Source organism: Anabrus simplex, chromosome 2 (assembly GCF_040414725.1).
Source record: "Anabrus simplex isolate iqAnaSimp1 chromosome 2, ASM4041472v1, whole genome shotgun sequence".
Taxonomy (NCBI): domain Eukaryota; kingdom Metazoa; phylum Arthropoda; class Insecta; order Orthoptera; family Tettigoniidae; genus Anabrus; species Anabrus simplex.
Genome location: NC_090266.1, coordinates 68,050,675 through 68,070,126, shown reverse-complemented (window position 1 = coordinate 68,070,126; position 19,452 = coordinate 68,050,675). Strand labels below are relative to the sequence as shown.

At 37.9% G+C, this 19,452-nt stretch overlaps 1 protein-coding gene across 11 annotated transcripts in view; it reads right to left on the bottom strand.

Moving 5' to 3' along the window:
- LOC136863859 (band 4.1-like protein 4) overlaps positions 1 to 19,452 on the bottom strand; it is a 1,130,227-nt gene that overhangs the window by 146,093 nt on the left and 964,682 nt on the right. For 10 of the 11 annotated variants that reach the window (XR_010859221.2, XM_067140208.2, XM_067140209.2 and 7 more), the window contains exons 7-11: positions 18,970 to 19,090; positions 17,585 to 17,672; positions 13,121 to 13,209; positions 4,553 to 4,616; positions 2,239 to 2,393 (exon numbers count right to left, since the gene is read on the bottom strand). Coding sequence is in view for 10 of the 11 variants with exons in the window: in XM_067140208.2 (XP_066996309.2) it covers positions 2,239 to 2,393; positions 4,553 to 4,616; positions 13,121 to 13,209; positions 17,585 to 17,672; positions 18,970 to 19,090 (517 nt within the window). In the remaining variant the exon portion in view is untranslated. The remainder of the gene's footprint in view (positions 1 to 2,238; positions 2,394 to 4,552; positions 4,617 to 13,120; positions 13,210 to 17,584; positions 17,673 to 18,969; positions 19,091 to 19,452) is intronic. The other variant, XM_067140210.2, reaches the window with a different exon arrangement.

Genomic DNA, 19,452 nt, shown 5'->3' with positions numbered 1-19,452 from the left:
ATTAAAAATATTATTAAATTGAGGGTAAATGCAAACCAATTCTCAAAACATCAGTTCATTATGAACGTTTTGGTGTATTACAAAGGCAGGCACAATTTGGCTCAATGAGTAGTGCTACATCTCAAGCAGGTAAAGGAGCAGAGTATGTGCTCTGGCGAACTGCTTGCAACTGCTTGCATGGCTCTCAGTTACAACTAGTGAGGGGGGAGGGAATCTAAACAGATTTAAATTTTTTACAGTTTTATTGTGCCTGATGTCTCATTCTGTTCAGTGTGTTAGATAATGTTGAGGGGAAAAAAATACTTTCTTTTGTATACAAATGCCTTGTGCTAAGTAAATATGTTTAAATATATTCATTTCATTAGGTTATGTGTAGGAAACAACATTAATTATTTTGACATATGATAACTAAATACTTCTTGGACTACTAACTGTACTCATAGAACTGCAGGCCTATATAAAAGCTTGTTTAGGAAATCAGCATAAACAATGAATGACAAACGAACTGTACCTTTCCTTTTATTCTTGGATACACAGTATAAAATGATGATGATGATGATGATGATGATAATTGTTTGTCCAACCCTTGTCCCGTTTCTCTACGGGGTCGGATATGAGGCAAGATGAATCTGTCATGGCAGGTTTTTAAGACCAGATGCCCTTCTTGATGTCAACCTCATCAGAGGAGTTAATGAGATGATAAAATGAATGACAAGATATATAATAATAATAAATTTTATTGCGTATAGGAATGCATAGTGAGATAAATATTACATCTGAAACATTCCTCACTTTTACTTTCTCACAAGCAGAATTTAATTTAACATTCATATTTTCCTTAACTAATATACAGGATGCCAGGAAATGTTCTACACAGTGCCTACGTGCTGCTGCGCGAGGTGGCATCAGCAGTTAAGCTGGCAGCACAGCTGGTTGTCGCTTGTATCAAAACAAAACAAAACAAACAAACAAACAACAAACAGTAAACATCAACCTTTGTACTCACCACATCAATTCATAACAGATGCTGGAAGTGTTATCCTTGTGTTCGAAGACAGACTTCAACACGTCTACACATATTGTCGAAGACTTTCACTAAAGTTTCTTGCATAATGGACTGCACATACTCAATCGTTTTTCATCTGTTAAAAGCGTAGGCCTGCCTGTTCCCGGTACATCGTGAACTGAGCCGGTCACACGAAATTTACTGATCAAATCCCGAACAGTATCCCGGTTTGGACACTTTGAATTAGGAAACCGTGCCTGAAATTTTAGTTTTACATTTTCTGTATATCGATCACCTTTGCAAAAAACGTATTCCAACAAAAAAAGCTCTCTCTTCAGTAGTAAACATTACCGCTTGTACCCTGTTGCTCTATTCCAATAATCTACCTGAACACTCGCTTAATGTAATACACACTTACAATTTTGACAGCCCACAGCTCACACGTGGGGCCTTTCCTGCACTTCTATCCTGTCGACCTTGGCCTGTCGTTGAGTGAGCGTGACAGATATGACACCGTGCTGCCAACTAAACTGCTGATGCTACCTCACACAACAGCACGTAGGCACTGCGGAGAACATTTCCTGGCGTCCGTAATTATTTGGAATGTGATATATGACAGTAGGAAGGGAGAGAATGAAACCAGGTGCCGGCACATAGCCTACTTCTGTCAAATAGCATCAACGAGCCTGCTCAAGGCTTAATGTCCCCATCCAATGGATGAATGGATATGCCCTCACTCCATATGAGCCCTGTGGAGAGGCTTGGAATTTAATCCGGGCTTTTGGCATGCAATCTAGTGATTACCCTCTACCCTGCTGGCCAACATTCTGATGGTGAACATTTTTTCGACCAATGGGACTCGAACCAGCTAACCACAGTGTCAGACCGTTTAGACTTCAACACCTTAACGATCATGGCCACCAGGCGGGTTATGATTATGATGATAATAATAATAATACCTTTATATAATACTGTACAGATACAACATGACAAATTCTGATTTTAAGAAAATGATGAGAATGTTGTACCCTGTTCTATTCTACTGGGGTTAAAGAAAGAGGACGCAGTAGACTTTCTATAATAGTCTAAAAGGCATTGTTTAATTTCTATTTTAATAATTCCCTCTGTCTTCAAATCTCAGGGTAGTTATCTTTAAAATATTTCAGCTTGACACATCAATATGACTAAAGAAGAACTAAATTTTAAATTTTGTGACTAGTCAAGTCACTTACCTATACCTGAATCTAGAGCCCAATGCGAAGATATCAGGGGTTGTAGGAGAAACTTGAACCAGACGGAAGAAGGCGTGGTGTTCCACACAACACTTCCACAGATGTTTGCAAGCTGGCTTGGATGGTGTTTCAAAACCATATGTATTTTCATCATTCTGGGGGGGAAAAAGAAAGGAATGCATAGTGAGATAAACATTACATCTGAAACATTCCTCATTTTTACTTTCTCTCAAGCAGAATTTAATTTAACATTCATATTTTCCTTAACTACTACATTATTTGGAACTAAAATTTAAATCAGACATTACTACAAAAACACTGTATCTTGAATGATAATGAATCATCATCCCTCATTAAGGTGGCTTTGAGAATTGTTTCACAAGCTGTAGCATTACAACTGTTGTGTTCTTAGAAAAGTTCAACATAAAGATATAAAAAAAGCACAAGAAAACCTAGAGGTATGTGCCAGTATTTCTAAGGCCAACTCTATGGTAACTAACAGGATCAGCTTCTGAATGAACCACTAGCTTAAAAATGTCCAGCAACATATCAGCAGTGCTTGCAGTGCCAGGGAGATGTTCTGCCACTTCTCAGACATCAGTCAGCTAGAAACTTTGGGACATTGTTGGAATCATGCTCAAGAGACGAGGTACTTATTCATATAAAACTTCCAGAAAGTAAGGTCAGCACTGGTCGTGGATCTAAATAATTGAAATTGATAACTGTATACGGTACATCCTTTGAAGCAGTGAGAGCCGGTTTGTAAAGAAATTTTAATATCTACAGGTACCGGGCGAGTTGGCCGTGTGGTTAGGGGAGCGCAGCTGTGAGCTTGCATCCGAGAGATACTGGGTTTGAACCCCACCAACGGCAGTCCTGAAGGTGGTTTTCCGTGGTTTCCCATTTTCTCACCAGGCAAATGCTGGGGCTGTACCTTAATTAAGGCCACAGTTGCTTCCTTGTCTTTCCTAGCTCTTTCCTGTCCCATTGTCGCCATAAGACCTATCTGTGTCGGTGCGACGTAAAGCAAACTGCAACAAAATCTACTGGTGGGGAGAAAAGGAGGGAAATAAAATGAATGGGGCAGAAAGGAGGACCAATTCTTTTTAAGAGTAAGAGGTTTAATATGAAACAGAGACATGGTAACGAAGGAAAGCGACAAAGGTAGGATACATAACATCGTTAGGAGTACGACTGGAGTGACAAGATTCAACAGATGGAGGAACAGAAGAGTGGGAGAGGTAGTGAAAGAGGGACCCATAACAGCCAGAAAAGATAAAGATTACAGTGGTATGGGCAAATGTAGAGAACGAATGATGAAAGATTGCCAAAAAGGATGTCTGATATGAGAATGAAATGAGACAGGTGGCTGTAAAGAATTAAGGAGGTTGTAGAGGCCAGAGGACTTGAATGGAGAAAGATATGTTCCCAACAGACCCAGCCAAAGGCTGGAAACTGTTCTGTAGCATAGCCATGATCGGCCGATGGGCAGGGGGTTATAGTTACAAAATGCTGATAGAACATAACGAAAGTGCATGTGTGGTGTGCACATGCATGTTTTGTCATTATAAGGACACTGATACAAGTGAATTATGTTAATATTCAGATTGCAGTACACTACAAAATTTTACACTAAATTACAGAACAAGAACAATACGATCAAGGTCAATAGTTTTACAGCAAATTGTATGTTCAGTTTACAATCTAATATCCAATTTTTGAGGCGTCTTAGAAAATAGATTCAACAGATCTGTTGGTTTCACAATATATGTCTCTGTTTGTTTGGTTTATTGTTTATTGTCAGCTTCTGATGATTTTCTTTTTGAAAAGTAACCCCCTTCTCGGTATGCCCCTGAAACTGTTGAAGAAGAAGAAGAAGAAGAATATACAGTATGGTATCTCAAAGTGCCATCATTTTCAATCAAAACACACAATGTATAGTTATCTGCTCTGCATAGTTCAAAGAAATAAAAACATGTCATTATTAAATGAGCTTCACATTCTGTAAATGAATATAGCATTCCATACGAATGTTAACGTATTGTTAAATGTGAGGTAATGAAGTGGAAAAATATATTTGACTAACATCAGCTTAGCTATGGACATAGATATTCTCACAGCTTCCAGACTGAGTTATTGTTATTTTTAATGTTTCTTTTCGGAGTTGTTTTGCTTTTATCACTTTATTTTACCTATATTGCTTTCTCTGTCAAAAGAATAAGTGAGAATGGCTTGATGTAGCTGTATCTTGCATTTAGTTATGCAAAAAAAATCTGTTTCAGGACAACTGTCAGCAGCTGACTTCTATACTTACGTTCTTATCACACACACGAAGCATGAAGTATCTGCCCTTGAAGTAGATTTTCGTTATTCGAGGCCTGAAACAAATAAAAAACTTCTCTTAACAAATGCAGTAAATGTATCAATGATATAAAATCTGTACATTCTTGTTCTAGATTGTTACAAGGAACACCCACTCTTCATCAACATCAGCATAGAAATACATCCATTATAATAGATCATTTGTTTACCATTATGAAGAGCCTCCGTGGCTCAGGCGGCAGCGCATCGGTCTCTCACCACTGGGTCCCATGGATCAAATCCCAGTCACTCAATGTGAGATTTGTGCTGGATAAAGCGGAGGCTAGACAGGTTTTTCTCTGGGTACTCTGCTTTTCCCTGTCATCTTTCATTCCAGCAACACTCTCCACTATAATTTCATTCCATCTGTCAGCCATTAATCATTGCCCCAGAGGAGTGCTACAGGCCTTGGCAGCCGGCACAATCCCTATCCTCGCCACAAGAAGGAGCTTCATTCATTCCATCCCTGACCTGGTCATTGACTGGAAAGGTTGTAGGTTTTCATTTCCATTTACCATTATGAGGACACAAGAGAGTTGCCTGCATGGTACGGGCCGCATAGCTGTGAACTTGCATTCTAGAGATATTGGGTTCGAATCCCACTATCGGTAGGTAGTTCTGATGATGATTGTCTGTGGTTTTCCATTTTCACACAAGACAAGTGCTGGGACTGTCCATTAGCCTAATTGAGGCCCAGTCCTACCCCTAAGCTACCCCATCGTAGCCAAAATCCCATCTGACAAATGCGAGTTGTCTGTGTGGTTCCGGTAAGACTCCGGTCAATTCCTTCCCTGCCCTGAGCTATCCTATCGCCACCTAAAGCCTGCCCATGTCAGTGCAACATAAAACTAATAGCAAGTCTGACAAGTGACCGAGTGCGACTAGCAAAAGAAACAACCTTCCATGAGTGCTACCTAACTGTGGTTTAGTGTGAACTTCAAAGTTGTGTTCATGGTGCAACATTTACGTTTGATGTTAATTTACACATTGTGTTGTACCACTACAAATGTTCTGTTGCGATTCTAAAACGAAGGAGATGAAACAGAGAGCGGCATCAGAATTCGAACCCAAATTTCTCACTCTCTGGACCGGTGCGTTAACTTGGCATTAATCGCTCCCACTATCCAAGAACATCTACAACAGTATCAGACGTTAATACAAAATCAACATGGCCGACGCATGGGTTTAATGTAAACAAGCCTGTGATACATAAACATAACCTTCTGATTATCATATTGAATTGCTAAGGTGTCAAATATAATGAACAGAATACTTTACTTTAATTAAATAGACTAATACTATCTAGAAATAGCCTATATTTAGATAAGCAATATGTGGAAAATTCAAAATATAAATATATTCTATGAACTATTGTAGTCCAGGAAATAGGTAATATATGATTGCATTGTAAACTAATAGTCCTGGGGGAATATCTGATGTGTTTGAAAGCGTGGCAGTTTTAATTCAGTCAATCAATAAATCAATAAATCACCAATGATCTGAATTTAGGGCCGTCGTCCAAGTGGCAGATTACGTATCAATTTTTTACGTAGTCTTTTCTTAAATGATTTCAAAGAAGTTGAAAATTTATCAAATTGGTGTAGATATAGTAGGGGGCACCCTTGGTAAATTATTCCAGACTGTAATTCTTCTTCCTATAAATCAATACTTGTTTTAGAAATACATTTATTTGAATGACCTTTCTATTACGGTACCATATGCTTTGAAATATAATAGCCTACTTCATTCAAGAAATTTATTAGAAACACAACCTTGTCACGAATTTCAATTCTCTCATAACAATGATTCTGATAATGATTCACCAAACTGCTATACGACATCTGTTTCACTTCAGATAATCAGTAGGACAATCGATTTGAAGTTTTCTGGTGGCATATGCATTTTCGTATAAAGCACTTTAACACCCAAATAGTTGGCCACATAAATAATAATAATAATAATAATAATAATAATAATAATAATAATAATAATAATAATAATAATAATAATAATAATAATGCTTTTTGCTTTATGTGCCACTAACTACTGTTACGGTTTTCAGAGATGGCGAGGTGCCGGAATTTAGTCCCGCGGGAGTTCTTTTATGTGCCAGTAAACATACTGACACGAGGCTGACGTATTTGAGCACCTTCAAATACCACTGGACTGAGCCAGGATCGAACCTGCCACATTGGGGTCGGAAGGCCAGCGCCTCAACGGTCTGAGCGACTCAGCCCGGAGGCCACATAAATACTTACTGTATAGGTGACAGTATATTAGTTGACACCTTATCCAGTAATTTAACGAAGAGAATATAATCTTAATTTACAGACAAATTAAATGGCTTTATCACTTTTTATAACCTCAAAAGGTATAGCAATTCATCAAGTACACAGAAAACCTCTTTATTCACGAATTTATCCTCAAATGTTTTAATGGACCCTAATAAATTATCTGTAACTACGAATTTATCACCATGCATTAAGTACTGTACACTTTAGTGAGTGCATCAGCTGTAATATGAATTACACCCGGGCACACAATACGATCGACACGTCCTAATATTATATCCTTGATATCTTTGCCTAACGTCCTAATATATCAAAATAGTTTTGAAACCGAATTTCAATAAATACAAATGACGTTTCCTAATGAAAACAAACCAATAGAAAAAATTAAACTGATGCTTCACGCATGCTCATGTTTACATTTGAACAAACCGATCCTGGCGCCATTTTAGCCAATATCGATAGCTGCATTAAGGTCTGATCGTTGCCTACGAGATATAAGTCGGTCTTGGTCTTGGCATTGCATACTTAAGGTGGTATGTACCAGGGGCGTATTCTCCTTGAATGCAAGGCATTCATTGCATGCGTTATGATAACACAAAGGACTGTCTGATGTACGATTTTAGGTTGTTTCAAGTCAAATATTAACGATTTCATCTCTCAGAAGTTCAAAAGGTCCGCCCAACTGTACTAGTTCCGTTGCTTGACTACGTGTGGTGCTGGTGTAGTCTCGCCGTCTATTCCACTCTAGAAAGAAAGAGACAGCAAATGGAGGAGTTAAGGATGTAAGGCATTCAATCTTAAAATTGCATTCGGTGGCAGACATAGTTCTGAAACCCTCTGAATGATGTCGCTGCAATTGAAACTTCGTCAGAATTTGTCACCCCATACCCGTGCTACCCTCTGCCATCTGTTAGCAACTTGGAGAAAGTCGGCATGTATAAGTTTACAGCGAACGGGACCCACAGATTACCCCCCAGCAAGAACCCAACGTGACGAAACTGACCAATGCCACTGGGGTGACTTACCTCCAGTGCTTGAGTTGTGACTAACTACTGAGTTAATTCATTGTATGTTTTGCTGATTAGCGAGTTCATTCTGTGTGTGCTATTCCTGTGCTATTATTTTTATGGGGATACTTATATCTCAAAACTGAAGGTAATAGATGTGAACATTGGTGTTTGGGATCTCTCTTAAACATAAAGAAATATGCCTTCCTTTAATTTCTTTTTATTGGGGGGAGGGGGTAAATAAACTTAACGGTGGTGGGGTGTTCATAATGTACTTATAAGGAGCCTCCATTGCTCAGGCGGCAGCGCGCCGGAATCTCACAGCTGGATTCCGTGGTTCAAATCCCGGTCACTCCATGTGACATTCGTGCTGGACAAAACGGTGGCGGGACAGGTTTTTCTCCGGATACTCCGGTTTTCCTTGTCATCATTTATTCCAGCAACACTGTCCAATATCATTTCATTTCATTTGTCATTCATTAATCATTGCCCCAGAGGAATGCGGCAGGCTTCGGCAACCGGCACAATTCCTATTGTCGCCGCTAGATGGGGGCTTTATTCATTCCATTCCTGACCCTGTCGAATGACTGGAAACAGGCTGTAGATTTTCGATGTACTTATTCTGATCATAAACCGATCATTTTTAATCTTTCCTGGGTTCGTTTTCAAGAGTCACCTTTTCCTTCGGAGAACGTTCTTAGATTACAGTAGATTCTCTCTGGCATATAAATAAAAATGTAAACACATTTGAAATAAACGATAGGAATGAGATTGACCGTCCAATTGTTCACCTCTATAATAAGGCCACTAATGCACGGAAGTATGTCATTCGTATCGCCAGAAATCCCGCACACTTGCCTAGGCGCGACAATGGTGCTGGTCACATTGTCAACAAATGTAATTTACCGCCAAGTAGCGGTCTTCCATCTTGCTGTGGGGTCCAGAACATCTATAATAATAATAATAATAATAATAATAATAATAATAATAATAATAATAATAATAATAATAATAATAATAGTAATAAACGTTCTGGACCGTCGTCAAATGTAGCGCGTAGTGTGAGCTTGGTACGAGAGAAATGAACGAGCATTTTCTCAGGAACTTGTAACTTGTCACTACTATTGTGCGAAACTAGGCCCCTCAGTTAATACCTTAATTATTTGGCGATATTACCTATAGCATTCTTACGTACAAACGTAATTATGTATCAGAACCTCCGATTGAATGTCAAGCGCGTAGTGTGAACTTGGTACCGGAGAAATGAACGAGCATTTTCACGGGAATTTATAACTTGTCACTATTATCGTGAGAAACTAGGACCCTCAGATTATACCTTTATTATATTATTGGACGATATTACAGATAGCATTCTTACGTACAAACATTGAATGACAAACGCGTAGTGTGAACTTCATACGGGAGGAATGAACGACCATTTTTTCACAGGAATTTATAACTTGTCGCTATTATTGCGCGAAACTACGCTCCTCCTTTTTTTTAAATGCTATTTGTTCGGGGCGTCGACCTACTTGCCCCTACTTGCACCATACGTGAGGAAACCTGCATGTATTATGTAAACGGCGGAAGTGTAAAGTGTTGAATGTGAGGAAAGGAACATTAAGGATGACACAAACACCCAGTCCCCAGGCCAGGGATATTAATAATTTACAATAAAACACCCTAGCCCGGCCGGGAATCGAAACCGGGGCCGCCGGGTAATAAGCGGACGCGTTGCCACCTACACCGCGGGGCCGGAGCTTACGAATTATTTGTGCCATGTTTTACAGCATAGCACTTACAGACTTCAACCGCTTGAACTCCTCCGTTCACTCCTAAATAATCATCCCATACTTCTGCACGTCTTTTGGGTTTTTTACATATGTCCAGAAATTAAAAGTGAATTCAAATTTAACTTGAAACTACTGTATTCTAGCGCCAATATAATGGGAATATTTCCATAATAATGACAATAATAATAATTAACGAAGTGTACTGTGTAAGTTCTGCACTGGTAGGGCCTGCACTTCTCTGAGAAACAACGGAACCTATTTAGATATATTGTTTGTTGTATCTACAGGGTTTATAACTACAGGTATATGGGATATGTATTATATGTCGATATAATTACATTTTCTTGATAACAAATGAGAGGATGCATTAATTATTCTGAATGACTATACGTTCTTTGTTAAGGGGTATTGTATGTAATATCGGCGATATAGATCAATTTTCGTGTATGTAGGTAACGATTTGTATAGGGCGCGTACATTCATGGACGTAAGTTTGAAATTACAGCCCACTACGTCCTTACACTCGGAGCTACTGCTGCGAATAGGCGGCGGCCCTCCGGTTAACCTCCAGAGCTCCGTAACTGCTTTGCCTCCGTCGGTAGTACCGGAGATCACCAGAGGAGCGCTGTAATCGTATTATCCGATTCAATCAACAGGAGGACTGCCTCCTCTTCACAGCGCTACTTTGAAATCAGTACTCAGTTATTCGAATGCGGTTCATGATGGCTCCACCGAGCTCGATAGCTGCAGTCACTTAAGTGCGGCCAGTATCCAGTAATCGGAAGATAGTGGGTTCGAGCCCCACTGTCGGCAGCCCTGAAGATGGTTTTCCGTGGTTTCCCATTTTCGTACCAGGGAAATGCCGGGGCTGTACCTTAATTAAGGCCACGGCCGCTCCCTTCCAATTCCTAGGCCTTTCCTATCCCATCGTCGCCATAAGACATATCTGTGTGGGTGCGACGTAAAGCAAATAGAAAAAAAAAGCATGATGGCTCCTTTCGCAGCCATCCTGCCTGTGTGTTTTAAACCAAGGGTTCCTTACTCTACATGGAGCCCACCAAATGTTGAAATGGAACTTTACTTCTTGTCACGACATTATCTTCATAATCCTAGGCTCGTGAAGCAGATGATGTCTGCATTGCTCCTCACACATAAAATGAAGCATCAGCTTTAGGATCATAGAAAGTTGTTTTCTTCCAGGGCATTAAGACGTGATCGCATTTGACAAGCGTCGACGTTTCATTTACCGCACTCAACAGCAGGCATTGTCAAGACACTCGCACAGTCTAAGAACTTGGAAGACCACCTTTCTATTCAATGTTGGTCATAAAAGCGTACATAAGTACAATAGGATATTTCCCGTTACTAATATAAGGGAGAATATCTATTGTACTAAAGCGGAGCCTACACAATCTGTCTTGCTTGACGTGAAGACTGGAGTTAAAACGCATCCACCTCCAGTCGAGCTCCAGCGTTTATTGGCTCAACTTGAGTTTTCTTTCTACATTTGTTTTTTGTTCCAGTTTGCTTAATTTATCGTACATCCATTTGATTTTTTAACTTTTGTAAATTCTTTGTTTCGTAGGGCGAAAATAGGTTGTTTTATTGAACTTCAGATCAAGCGGCCTCCACTTCATTGTGAGAGTTTTATTTGTTATCTTTTTTCTTTACGCTGTGCGTGTATTTCTTTCCACAAGCATGGACTACTTCCCCATACAGTTTAAAATTCCTTTTAACATTGCCTAAATCGGCAATTTCGACAAACACAAAAATGAATAGAAACAAACGAAAAGATTCAAGTATAAAATGTTCGATGGAGCGGCCTACAGTACACTGGAGCTCATAAATACAATACTGTAATAATGAGACTGGGAACGTCAAGTAAGATGGAAGCGCATGGTACTTCATACTGTACGTGCTCCCCAAATCAAACAAAGCACATCTCTATCTCTTCTTCTAGTCAAATTTAGCCAAATCAATCTCTTCTCACCAATCCGATCCAGTATCTCATCATTTGCGATTCGATCAATCCACCTCACCTTCAGCATTCTTCTGTAACACCACATTTCAAAAGCTACTATTCTCTTTCTTTCTGAGCTCATTATCATCCATGTTTCACTTCCATACAATGCCACACTCCTTACGAAAGTCTTCGAAAACATCTTTCGAATTCCTAAATCAGTGTTCAAAGTGGGCAAATTTCTTTTCCTAAGAAAGGTCTTTCTTGCTTGTGCTAGTCTGCATTTTACGTACTCCTTACTTCTGCCTTTGTTAAGCTATTTTACTACCCAAGTAACAATATCCATCTACTTCTTTTAAGACTTCATTTCCTAATCTAATATTTCCTGCATCACCTGACTTCGTTCGACTGCTCTGCACTACTTTTGTTTTGGACTTATTTCTTTTCATCTTGTACTCCTTCCCCAAGACACTGTCCATACCATTTGGCAATTTCTACAGATCTTTTGCATTCTCAGAAGAAATAACAATATCATCGGTAAATCTCAGGGTTTTGATTTCCCCTCCATGAATTGTGATTCCCTTTACAAATTCCTCTTTGATTTCCTTTACCGCCTGTTTTATATAAAGACTGAAACAGAGGGGATTCAAACTGCAGCCTTGCCTCACTCCTTTCTGGATTGCTGCTTCTTTTTCAAAAGACAGAAGTTATATATTAATCGTCTTGGCATTCGCACGATCAGTTTCACTTGATTACTTTTACTCAACCGATAAGACGTACGTTCACAATTAAGTATTTATTTATTTTCCACCTAGTCGATACAATGATTGCTTAAGGCAACTTTTAATGGTCAAAAGTGGTACATGTTTTGTATATTATCAACATCTTCAGCCACATAACACTGTTTAGATGAAAAATATATAAAATTGACAAAGTAATGCTTTAGATGAAGTGTCCTTAAAATTAACATAAGATTGACAAGATTAAAACAAACAAATAACTCAAGAGAAAATATATAAATTATTTCTACAATAGAAAGCAGTCGTCAAGGAAACACTTGTACAATATTCCATAGAGAAATTGTCCTAATAAATATTCTTTTCTTAATAATTCATGAAAAAAGATCAATTTATAAATTAAAAATTATACAATTTATAAGTAATTATCGAAATGAAGAAATCCTGATATCACAGTGCGGCTCTTATTATTAATGTAGATGAAAATATAAATACTTAATTGTGAATCTATTGAAGTGCGATACGGACCATGAAGCTGATTTTATGTAAGACGTACGTTATCATGGATTGTGTAGACCCTTTTTAAGATAATGATTAAACATCACTTAAGACAGTACGGTACAGCAAATGTTTAGCTGGAGTAGAAAGTAAAGCAAAATAATGTTTCCTATATTACACAACAAAATTAACTAACAGCAATTTTATAAATAAAACTAGTCTGTATAATGCCTACCAGTAATAGTTGCCAACTTTATTCTTGTTACGAAGAACGATGATTCCACTCGGCGTAAGGCCTAAGAAGTACTCTACGTTGTCTTCACCCTGAAAAAGAAGGATTCACGCATAAGGAAGATGTAAGGAGTAGATGTAGACCACATCTAAGGAAATAATTCAGTAAATAGGTAGAATCAGCCATAATATTGAAAATTCTTAAATATTACAGGACTCACATTTTCATATCAAATAATGGAACACATTGCAATATTTAATTTATAATACATTAATTTTATACTCCTCTTAAACAAGAAAATATTTAACACAAGTAATTTTTCAATACGGAATGTTATGAATATCAAGTATTGTTCTAAAACCTCAGTGAATCTATTTATCGTCCCCTATTCTCATAAAGTGCTGTTGATTCATTCTGATTCTACCATCACTTCAGACGTTTAATTTTGTTCCTCGGTTCCTGAACAGTACTTCTTAGCTAAATTATTCTCATCCACTGAGCCCCGCCAACTACTTCGAATCATACCGACAGGTTCTAACTTGATCAGATACTCTCCTCCTTCCAGTGTTCCTACTTTGCTCACATTCAACATCATCCGCACAACACCTACCTTAATAATAATAATAATAATAATAATTTTAATAATAATAATAATAATAATAATAATAATAATAATAATAATAATAATAATAATAATAATAATAATAATAATAATAATAATAATCCTAGGCTCACTCACTATGTCTCCAAACGCCGGTGCCTCTGGACAGCGTCTCCTGGTGCGAAAGAGCGGCAGCTCTCTTGCTAAAGTGGTCTGCTCCACGTGTGAGAATATCTAACCCAGGTGGTAAATGAAATGGCATCTGGCTTTTAATGCCGGGAGTGTCCTAGGACATGGTCGGCTCGCCACGTGCAGGTCTTTTGATTTGACTCCCGTAGGCGATCTGCGCGTCGTGATGAGGATGAAATGATGGTGAAGACGAAACATACAACCAGCCCCGTGCCGTCGAAATTAACCAATGAAGGTTAAAATTCCCGACCCTGCCGGGACCCCTGTGACCAAAGTCCAGCACGCTAACCATTTAGCCATGCAGCCGGACAACCCAGGTGGTTACAATCCGTGACTGAAGTGTTTATATCAGTGGCAACTGGTTGGCCAAAATTGGTGGAAAACAAAACAATAGGTCGAGATTTACACAACTGCTGCAATAAGGTTAATTGTAAAAATAACATGTTTATGATTAAGAATTCGAACACTTCTGTGTGAATACAGCATTATTACAGTATTAAGTATCTGAAAAATGAGAACTAAAAGTGGGGACAAAAATCTTGGCATTTCATACTGTAATTGTTGATATGTTAAAACCAACAGTTGCACACTTTGTGTCAACCAGACAAAATAAGTCAGCCTTAGAAACTGTTCAGTACACAGGTCAACAAAGTGACATCCATTTAGAAGGTGTACAACCCGATATTATTATTATTATTATATTATTATTATTATTATTATTATTATTGCGTTCCGGCCTTCTAAGGACCACGTTACAATTTCAATTGTTCCTCCTTAGTTGTTCTTTCCTTTTCTTCCAGTATTCTTTCATTGTTTCACTGTGTTTCTTTTTCCTGTCTTCAGTCCACTTTGTGCCTGTTTTCCTTTCCTTCTTCCCTTGGAATCCTTCCATTTGTAAGACTTTCTTCCTAAAAATCTTTCTTTCCAATAATTCTTCTTCTCGTATGTTGTTCCTTTCCAGGTCTTTCTTGACTTCTTGAATCCAGGTGGTAGTTGATTTCTTTTCCCAAAGGTACTTGAAGATTCGTTTAGTTAGTCTATTGTCATCCATTCTGTAAATGTGTCCAAGAAATAGCAATCTCCTTTTTCTTATTGTTTCTGATATGTTTTCTACGTTCTGGTAAATTTCATTGTTACTTCTTAATTTCCAAAACTCTGCAATTCTTAGAGGACCTAATATTTTCCTTATAATTCTTCTTTCTAATATTTCTAATTTATCAAGCTTGTAGTTCAGTGCTAGACATTCGCTGGCATAAAGGCATTCTGGTTTCACTACTGTCTTGTAGTGCTTTATTTTAAGTTTTCTTGATAAGCACTTTTTGTTGTAAGTATTCTTAGTTATACCGTATGCTCTTTCCATCTTTTGTATCCTCTCCTCTATAGCAGATTTTTCTAAACCATTTTCTTGAATTGTCTCGCCCAAATATTCGAATTTCTTTACCTTTTCTATTTGGCCAATATCCGTTACTAAAAACTTTGGGGCACTCTTTATATTCGTCAAAAATTTTGTTTTCTCGGCAGAGATTCTCAAGCCTGTCATGTTGGCTGTCTTTTCAAGGAGATTGACTTGCATTGCTGCATCTGTAAGGCTTTCTGAAAGTATGGAAAAGTCATCTGCAAATGCTAGGGAATTTATTGGCAACACCTTTGTTCTTCTTCCCCAGCATGAGTGGCAATATTTTAGATTCTCTCAGTTTTTCATTCCAAATTCTTACAATTTTCTCCATGACACAATTGAAAAGGAGTGGAGATAGACCATCGCCCTGCCTGACACCTGTATTTATTTTGAAAGGTCGAGATACTTCACCCATAAATTTTACTTTCGAGATAGTGTCTGTAAGTGTTTCACGAATTAGGTTTGCCAATTTAGTTTTAACTCCAAATTCACGGATTACTTTATCTAGGGTTTCCCTATCAACAAAGTCAAAAGCTTTTTTAAAGTCAATAAATGTTACAACTATGTCTTTGGAGTTTATTAATCTGTGTCGAATTATAGATTTCAGGTTGAAAATCTGTTCGGAGCAAGATCTTCCTTCTCTAAATCCACCTTGATATTCACCCAATTGACTGTCCAGTGTCGATTTTACTCTATTTAGTAGTATTGTTGAGAATATCTTGTAAGCAACTGGCAAGAGAGATATACCTCTGTAGTTGTTGACATCTTGCTTGTTACCCTTCTTGTGTAATGGGTGTATTAGAGCCACTTTCCAATCCTCTGGGATCTTTTCTGTTTCCCAAATTTCTTCAAAGATTATTTGCAGATCTTCTATAATTTTTGGTTCAGCCCATTTTAAAAGTTCAGCTGTTATGGAGTCTTCCCCACTAGCTTTGTTATTTTTAAGATTTTTTTTATTGCTTCCTTTATTGGTATTTAATTTCTAGATTGTAAACCTGCCACACTGGCAGTGATATTATGATCTCTAGATTTCCCAAATGTGGTGCCTAAATTCTCGTCCTTCTGTAGATAAACGCTTTGCGTCCTGAACACTGAACTGCGAAGACTGTGTGATCTGTACCGTCGGAGAGTATGTTGCCCTTCTAAGCATTAGGCGAGTTTTGGCCTAGGAGTAGCTACACTACTCTTGAAAATTTGCTAGGAAATACCAGATCTTTTACAAATGCAGGTTCGGTTTTGTTACTGTTAGGGGCCTGCGGTTTTCGTTTTTTGTTTTATGGTAATCGGTGTTATTCGTAAACCATTTCTTGTTTTGTTTTTTCAAGAATTTCGCATTATTTTTAAACGAATGCAGTTGCATTTTGAAGGGGGTTTGCGTATTTTTTCCAGGTTTTTGATGATACCATGGCACATTCAAAATATTTTGAGATTTTTAGAGTTAATTTTGCATGTAAATTCAGTTAATTATTGAAGGCCAATTATAAGTTTTAAATGAGTACACGGGAGTGCTCAAGTTTTAGTGTGAGTCAAAGAAAGCCCCAGGGCACTGCCTGGCGACAGTATTAAGGCTGAGCCCAAGCGGATCAGCGGAAATATTAATAGATTACGCCCCTTCAGCTACTATGTTCAAAGAGACGCTTGAGTGGCGAAATTTTGTCCTGAAAATTAGTTCTTAACGTAATATTAGATTTTCTGATATTGGTATATTTACATACTCCGAAATGCCAACCAACTGTACCGCTTAGACAGTCGGGAAGAAAGCGGTCGTGGTATATGATAAGTGGCATCCCAGTGGCATTCTCACCGAAGCTGTGTTACCTGAGAATTTTACAGATCTCCAAATATGTTTAAAATTCGTGACAGAGACATGAATCGAACCTAGATAGATATGTTTGGTAACTTGAAGTCTCTAAAATATCATGTCCCAGCACTTGCGTAGACTAACTATATTCAATAGAACAACAAAGTTCGATTGGGGGCTGATAATTATGTAGTCTTAACCCCTAAAATGAAAACCAAAACAACAGATAGGGAATCTGCCACCTGGGCGACTGCCCTAAATGCACATCAGTATTGATTGAACCACCACACCTACAAAAATCGATTGTATCAAACAATTAGTATCTACTGATCTTTATATTTTAGCCACAAATCCTCAACAAATCCCTCGTACGGAGGAAGTCCTACTCTTTCCTCACAGAATTCTGAAAATACTGTACTGTTTACACTCAAACATCAGTCACTACTTACGTTAGGTTGGTAAAAACCAAAACAAACTCACCAAGACAGGATGAAGATCTACACCATACATTTCCAGCCATTTCACCTTCTCCAGGTAGTTGAGTTCAGCCATGGCTGGAAGTTGCCCCCTACAACATTCAAATATTATGAATAACATAAAAAAAAACAGTTGTAGCTATTTTGAATACGTGTCTTTAGTGTTATTTACAAATATACCAAACAAAATAACGTTCTCTGCACATGATAATCAGGGTATTCAGGGGTTATAGCAAGGATGCAAAGAAGTGGGCATATAAGTCTGTGGTAAAACACCAACTAGAATATGGTTCCAGTGTATGGGACCCTCACCAGGATGACTTGACTTGAGAACTGGAAAAAAAATCCAAAGAAAAGCAGCTCGATTTGTTCCGGAAGATTTCCGACAAAAGAGTAACTTTACGAAAATGTTGCAAGTTTGGGCTGAGAAGACTTGAGAGAAAGGAGACGAGCTGCTCGACTACGTGGTATGTTCCGAGCTGTCAGTCGAGGGATGGCGTGGAATGACATTAGTAAACGAATCAGATTAAAATTACGACATTAACACTAATTGTATTATTATTCTTACCGGTATTGTTTTATCTATTTACTTATTTTACAATTTGCTTTACGTCGCACCGACATTATTATTATTATTATTATTATTATTATTATTATTATTATTATTATTATTATTATTATTATTATTATTATTATTATTATTATTATTATTACTTTGAAAAGAGAAAGCTCTCCCGAAAACAACAATATATAATGTGTGTACGACGGTACCCATGCATTTGTCAGCTAACCTTACGTTTCTGAAAGGAAGATTTTGTGATCCGTAGATAAACATTTCTCAGGAACCACAGGAGCTAGAGCAATCTAACTCAATACACTTCCCAAAGATACCAGGAATGCTTGCAAAAAAAAAAAAAAAAAAAAAAAAAAAGAGAGAGAGAGAGAAACACCTAAAATATACCTAATATGGCACAAACCACCTCCAAATTTCTGAAGGGAATTTTCTTTTTTTCTTTTTTTTTTTTTGAAAGAGTATTTTCATAGGGTGAACTAGGTTTTGGAAACACTTTTAGATCTTTCTTGTAAGTGTTAGTGTTTTTAACTACAGTAGCACAAAAGTAATCATGACTCAAAGTTGCTGTAGATGTTGAATGGTGACTTGCCGCTATTTGCATCTCTATTGATGAACCAAGGTAGACATACAGATATTAAGCATGTGTTTTTCCCTAGTTGATGTTAAAAGGTAAGCAAAATTTGGTAGTCTCGGAACGAATAGTTTCTTAAATATTAAAATACAAATTGGGTCTAAATCACGTATCATATAACCAATAGGCATTTTATAGTTGGCATTTTTGAAAAATATATGTAAATGTGGTAGAGGTGACTCACATTAGTCCTTTATGCAGCTCGGCTATCCTGGACTCCAGTTCCACAGTCTGGTTCGAGAGGAAGCGGAACTCCGACACGTAGCCCGGAGAATGTCGACGAGAGTCGTAGTCTCCCAGCTCGGCTGTAGGCAAACACAGAGTCCATTTAGTATTCATTCACTCTGTTCTTCTTATCATTATCACCTATTCACTTATTTATCGTAACTTCTACAGAAAATATGGATGGTAAAGAGTAATGAGGCATGCTCCACTCTTGTAAGAACATGTTACGTAAACACAACTTACAAACTACAGTAAGTATCAAGATCTTCAATATGTACAACCTCTGCCTAGCTTATGCAGTACACTGAAAATGAAAAATTAAAGTTTGAGGGGAAAGAAAAGGAAGACGGCAAATAAAATCTAAGCAACTTTCTTAATAAAAGGAACACCAAAAATGTGTGCAAAAGTTTAAATATCTTGGTGTGTGGATGCAATCAAACGG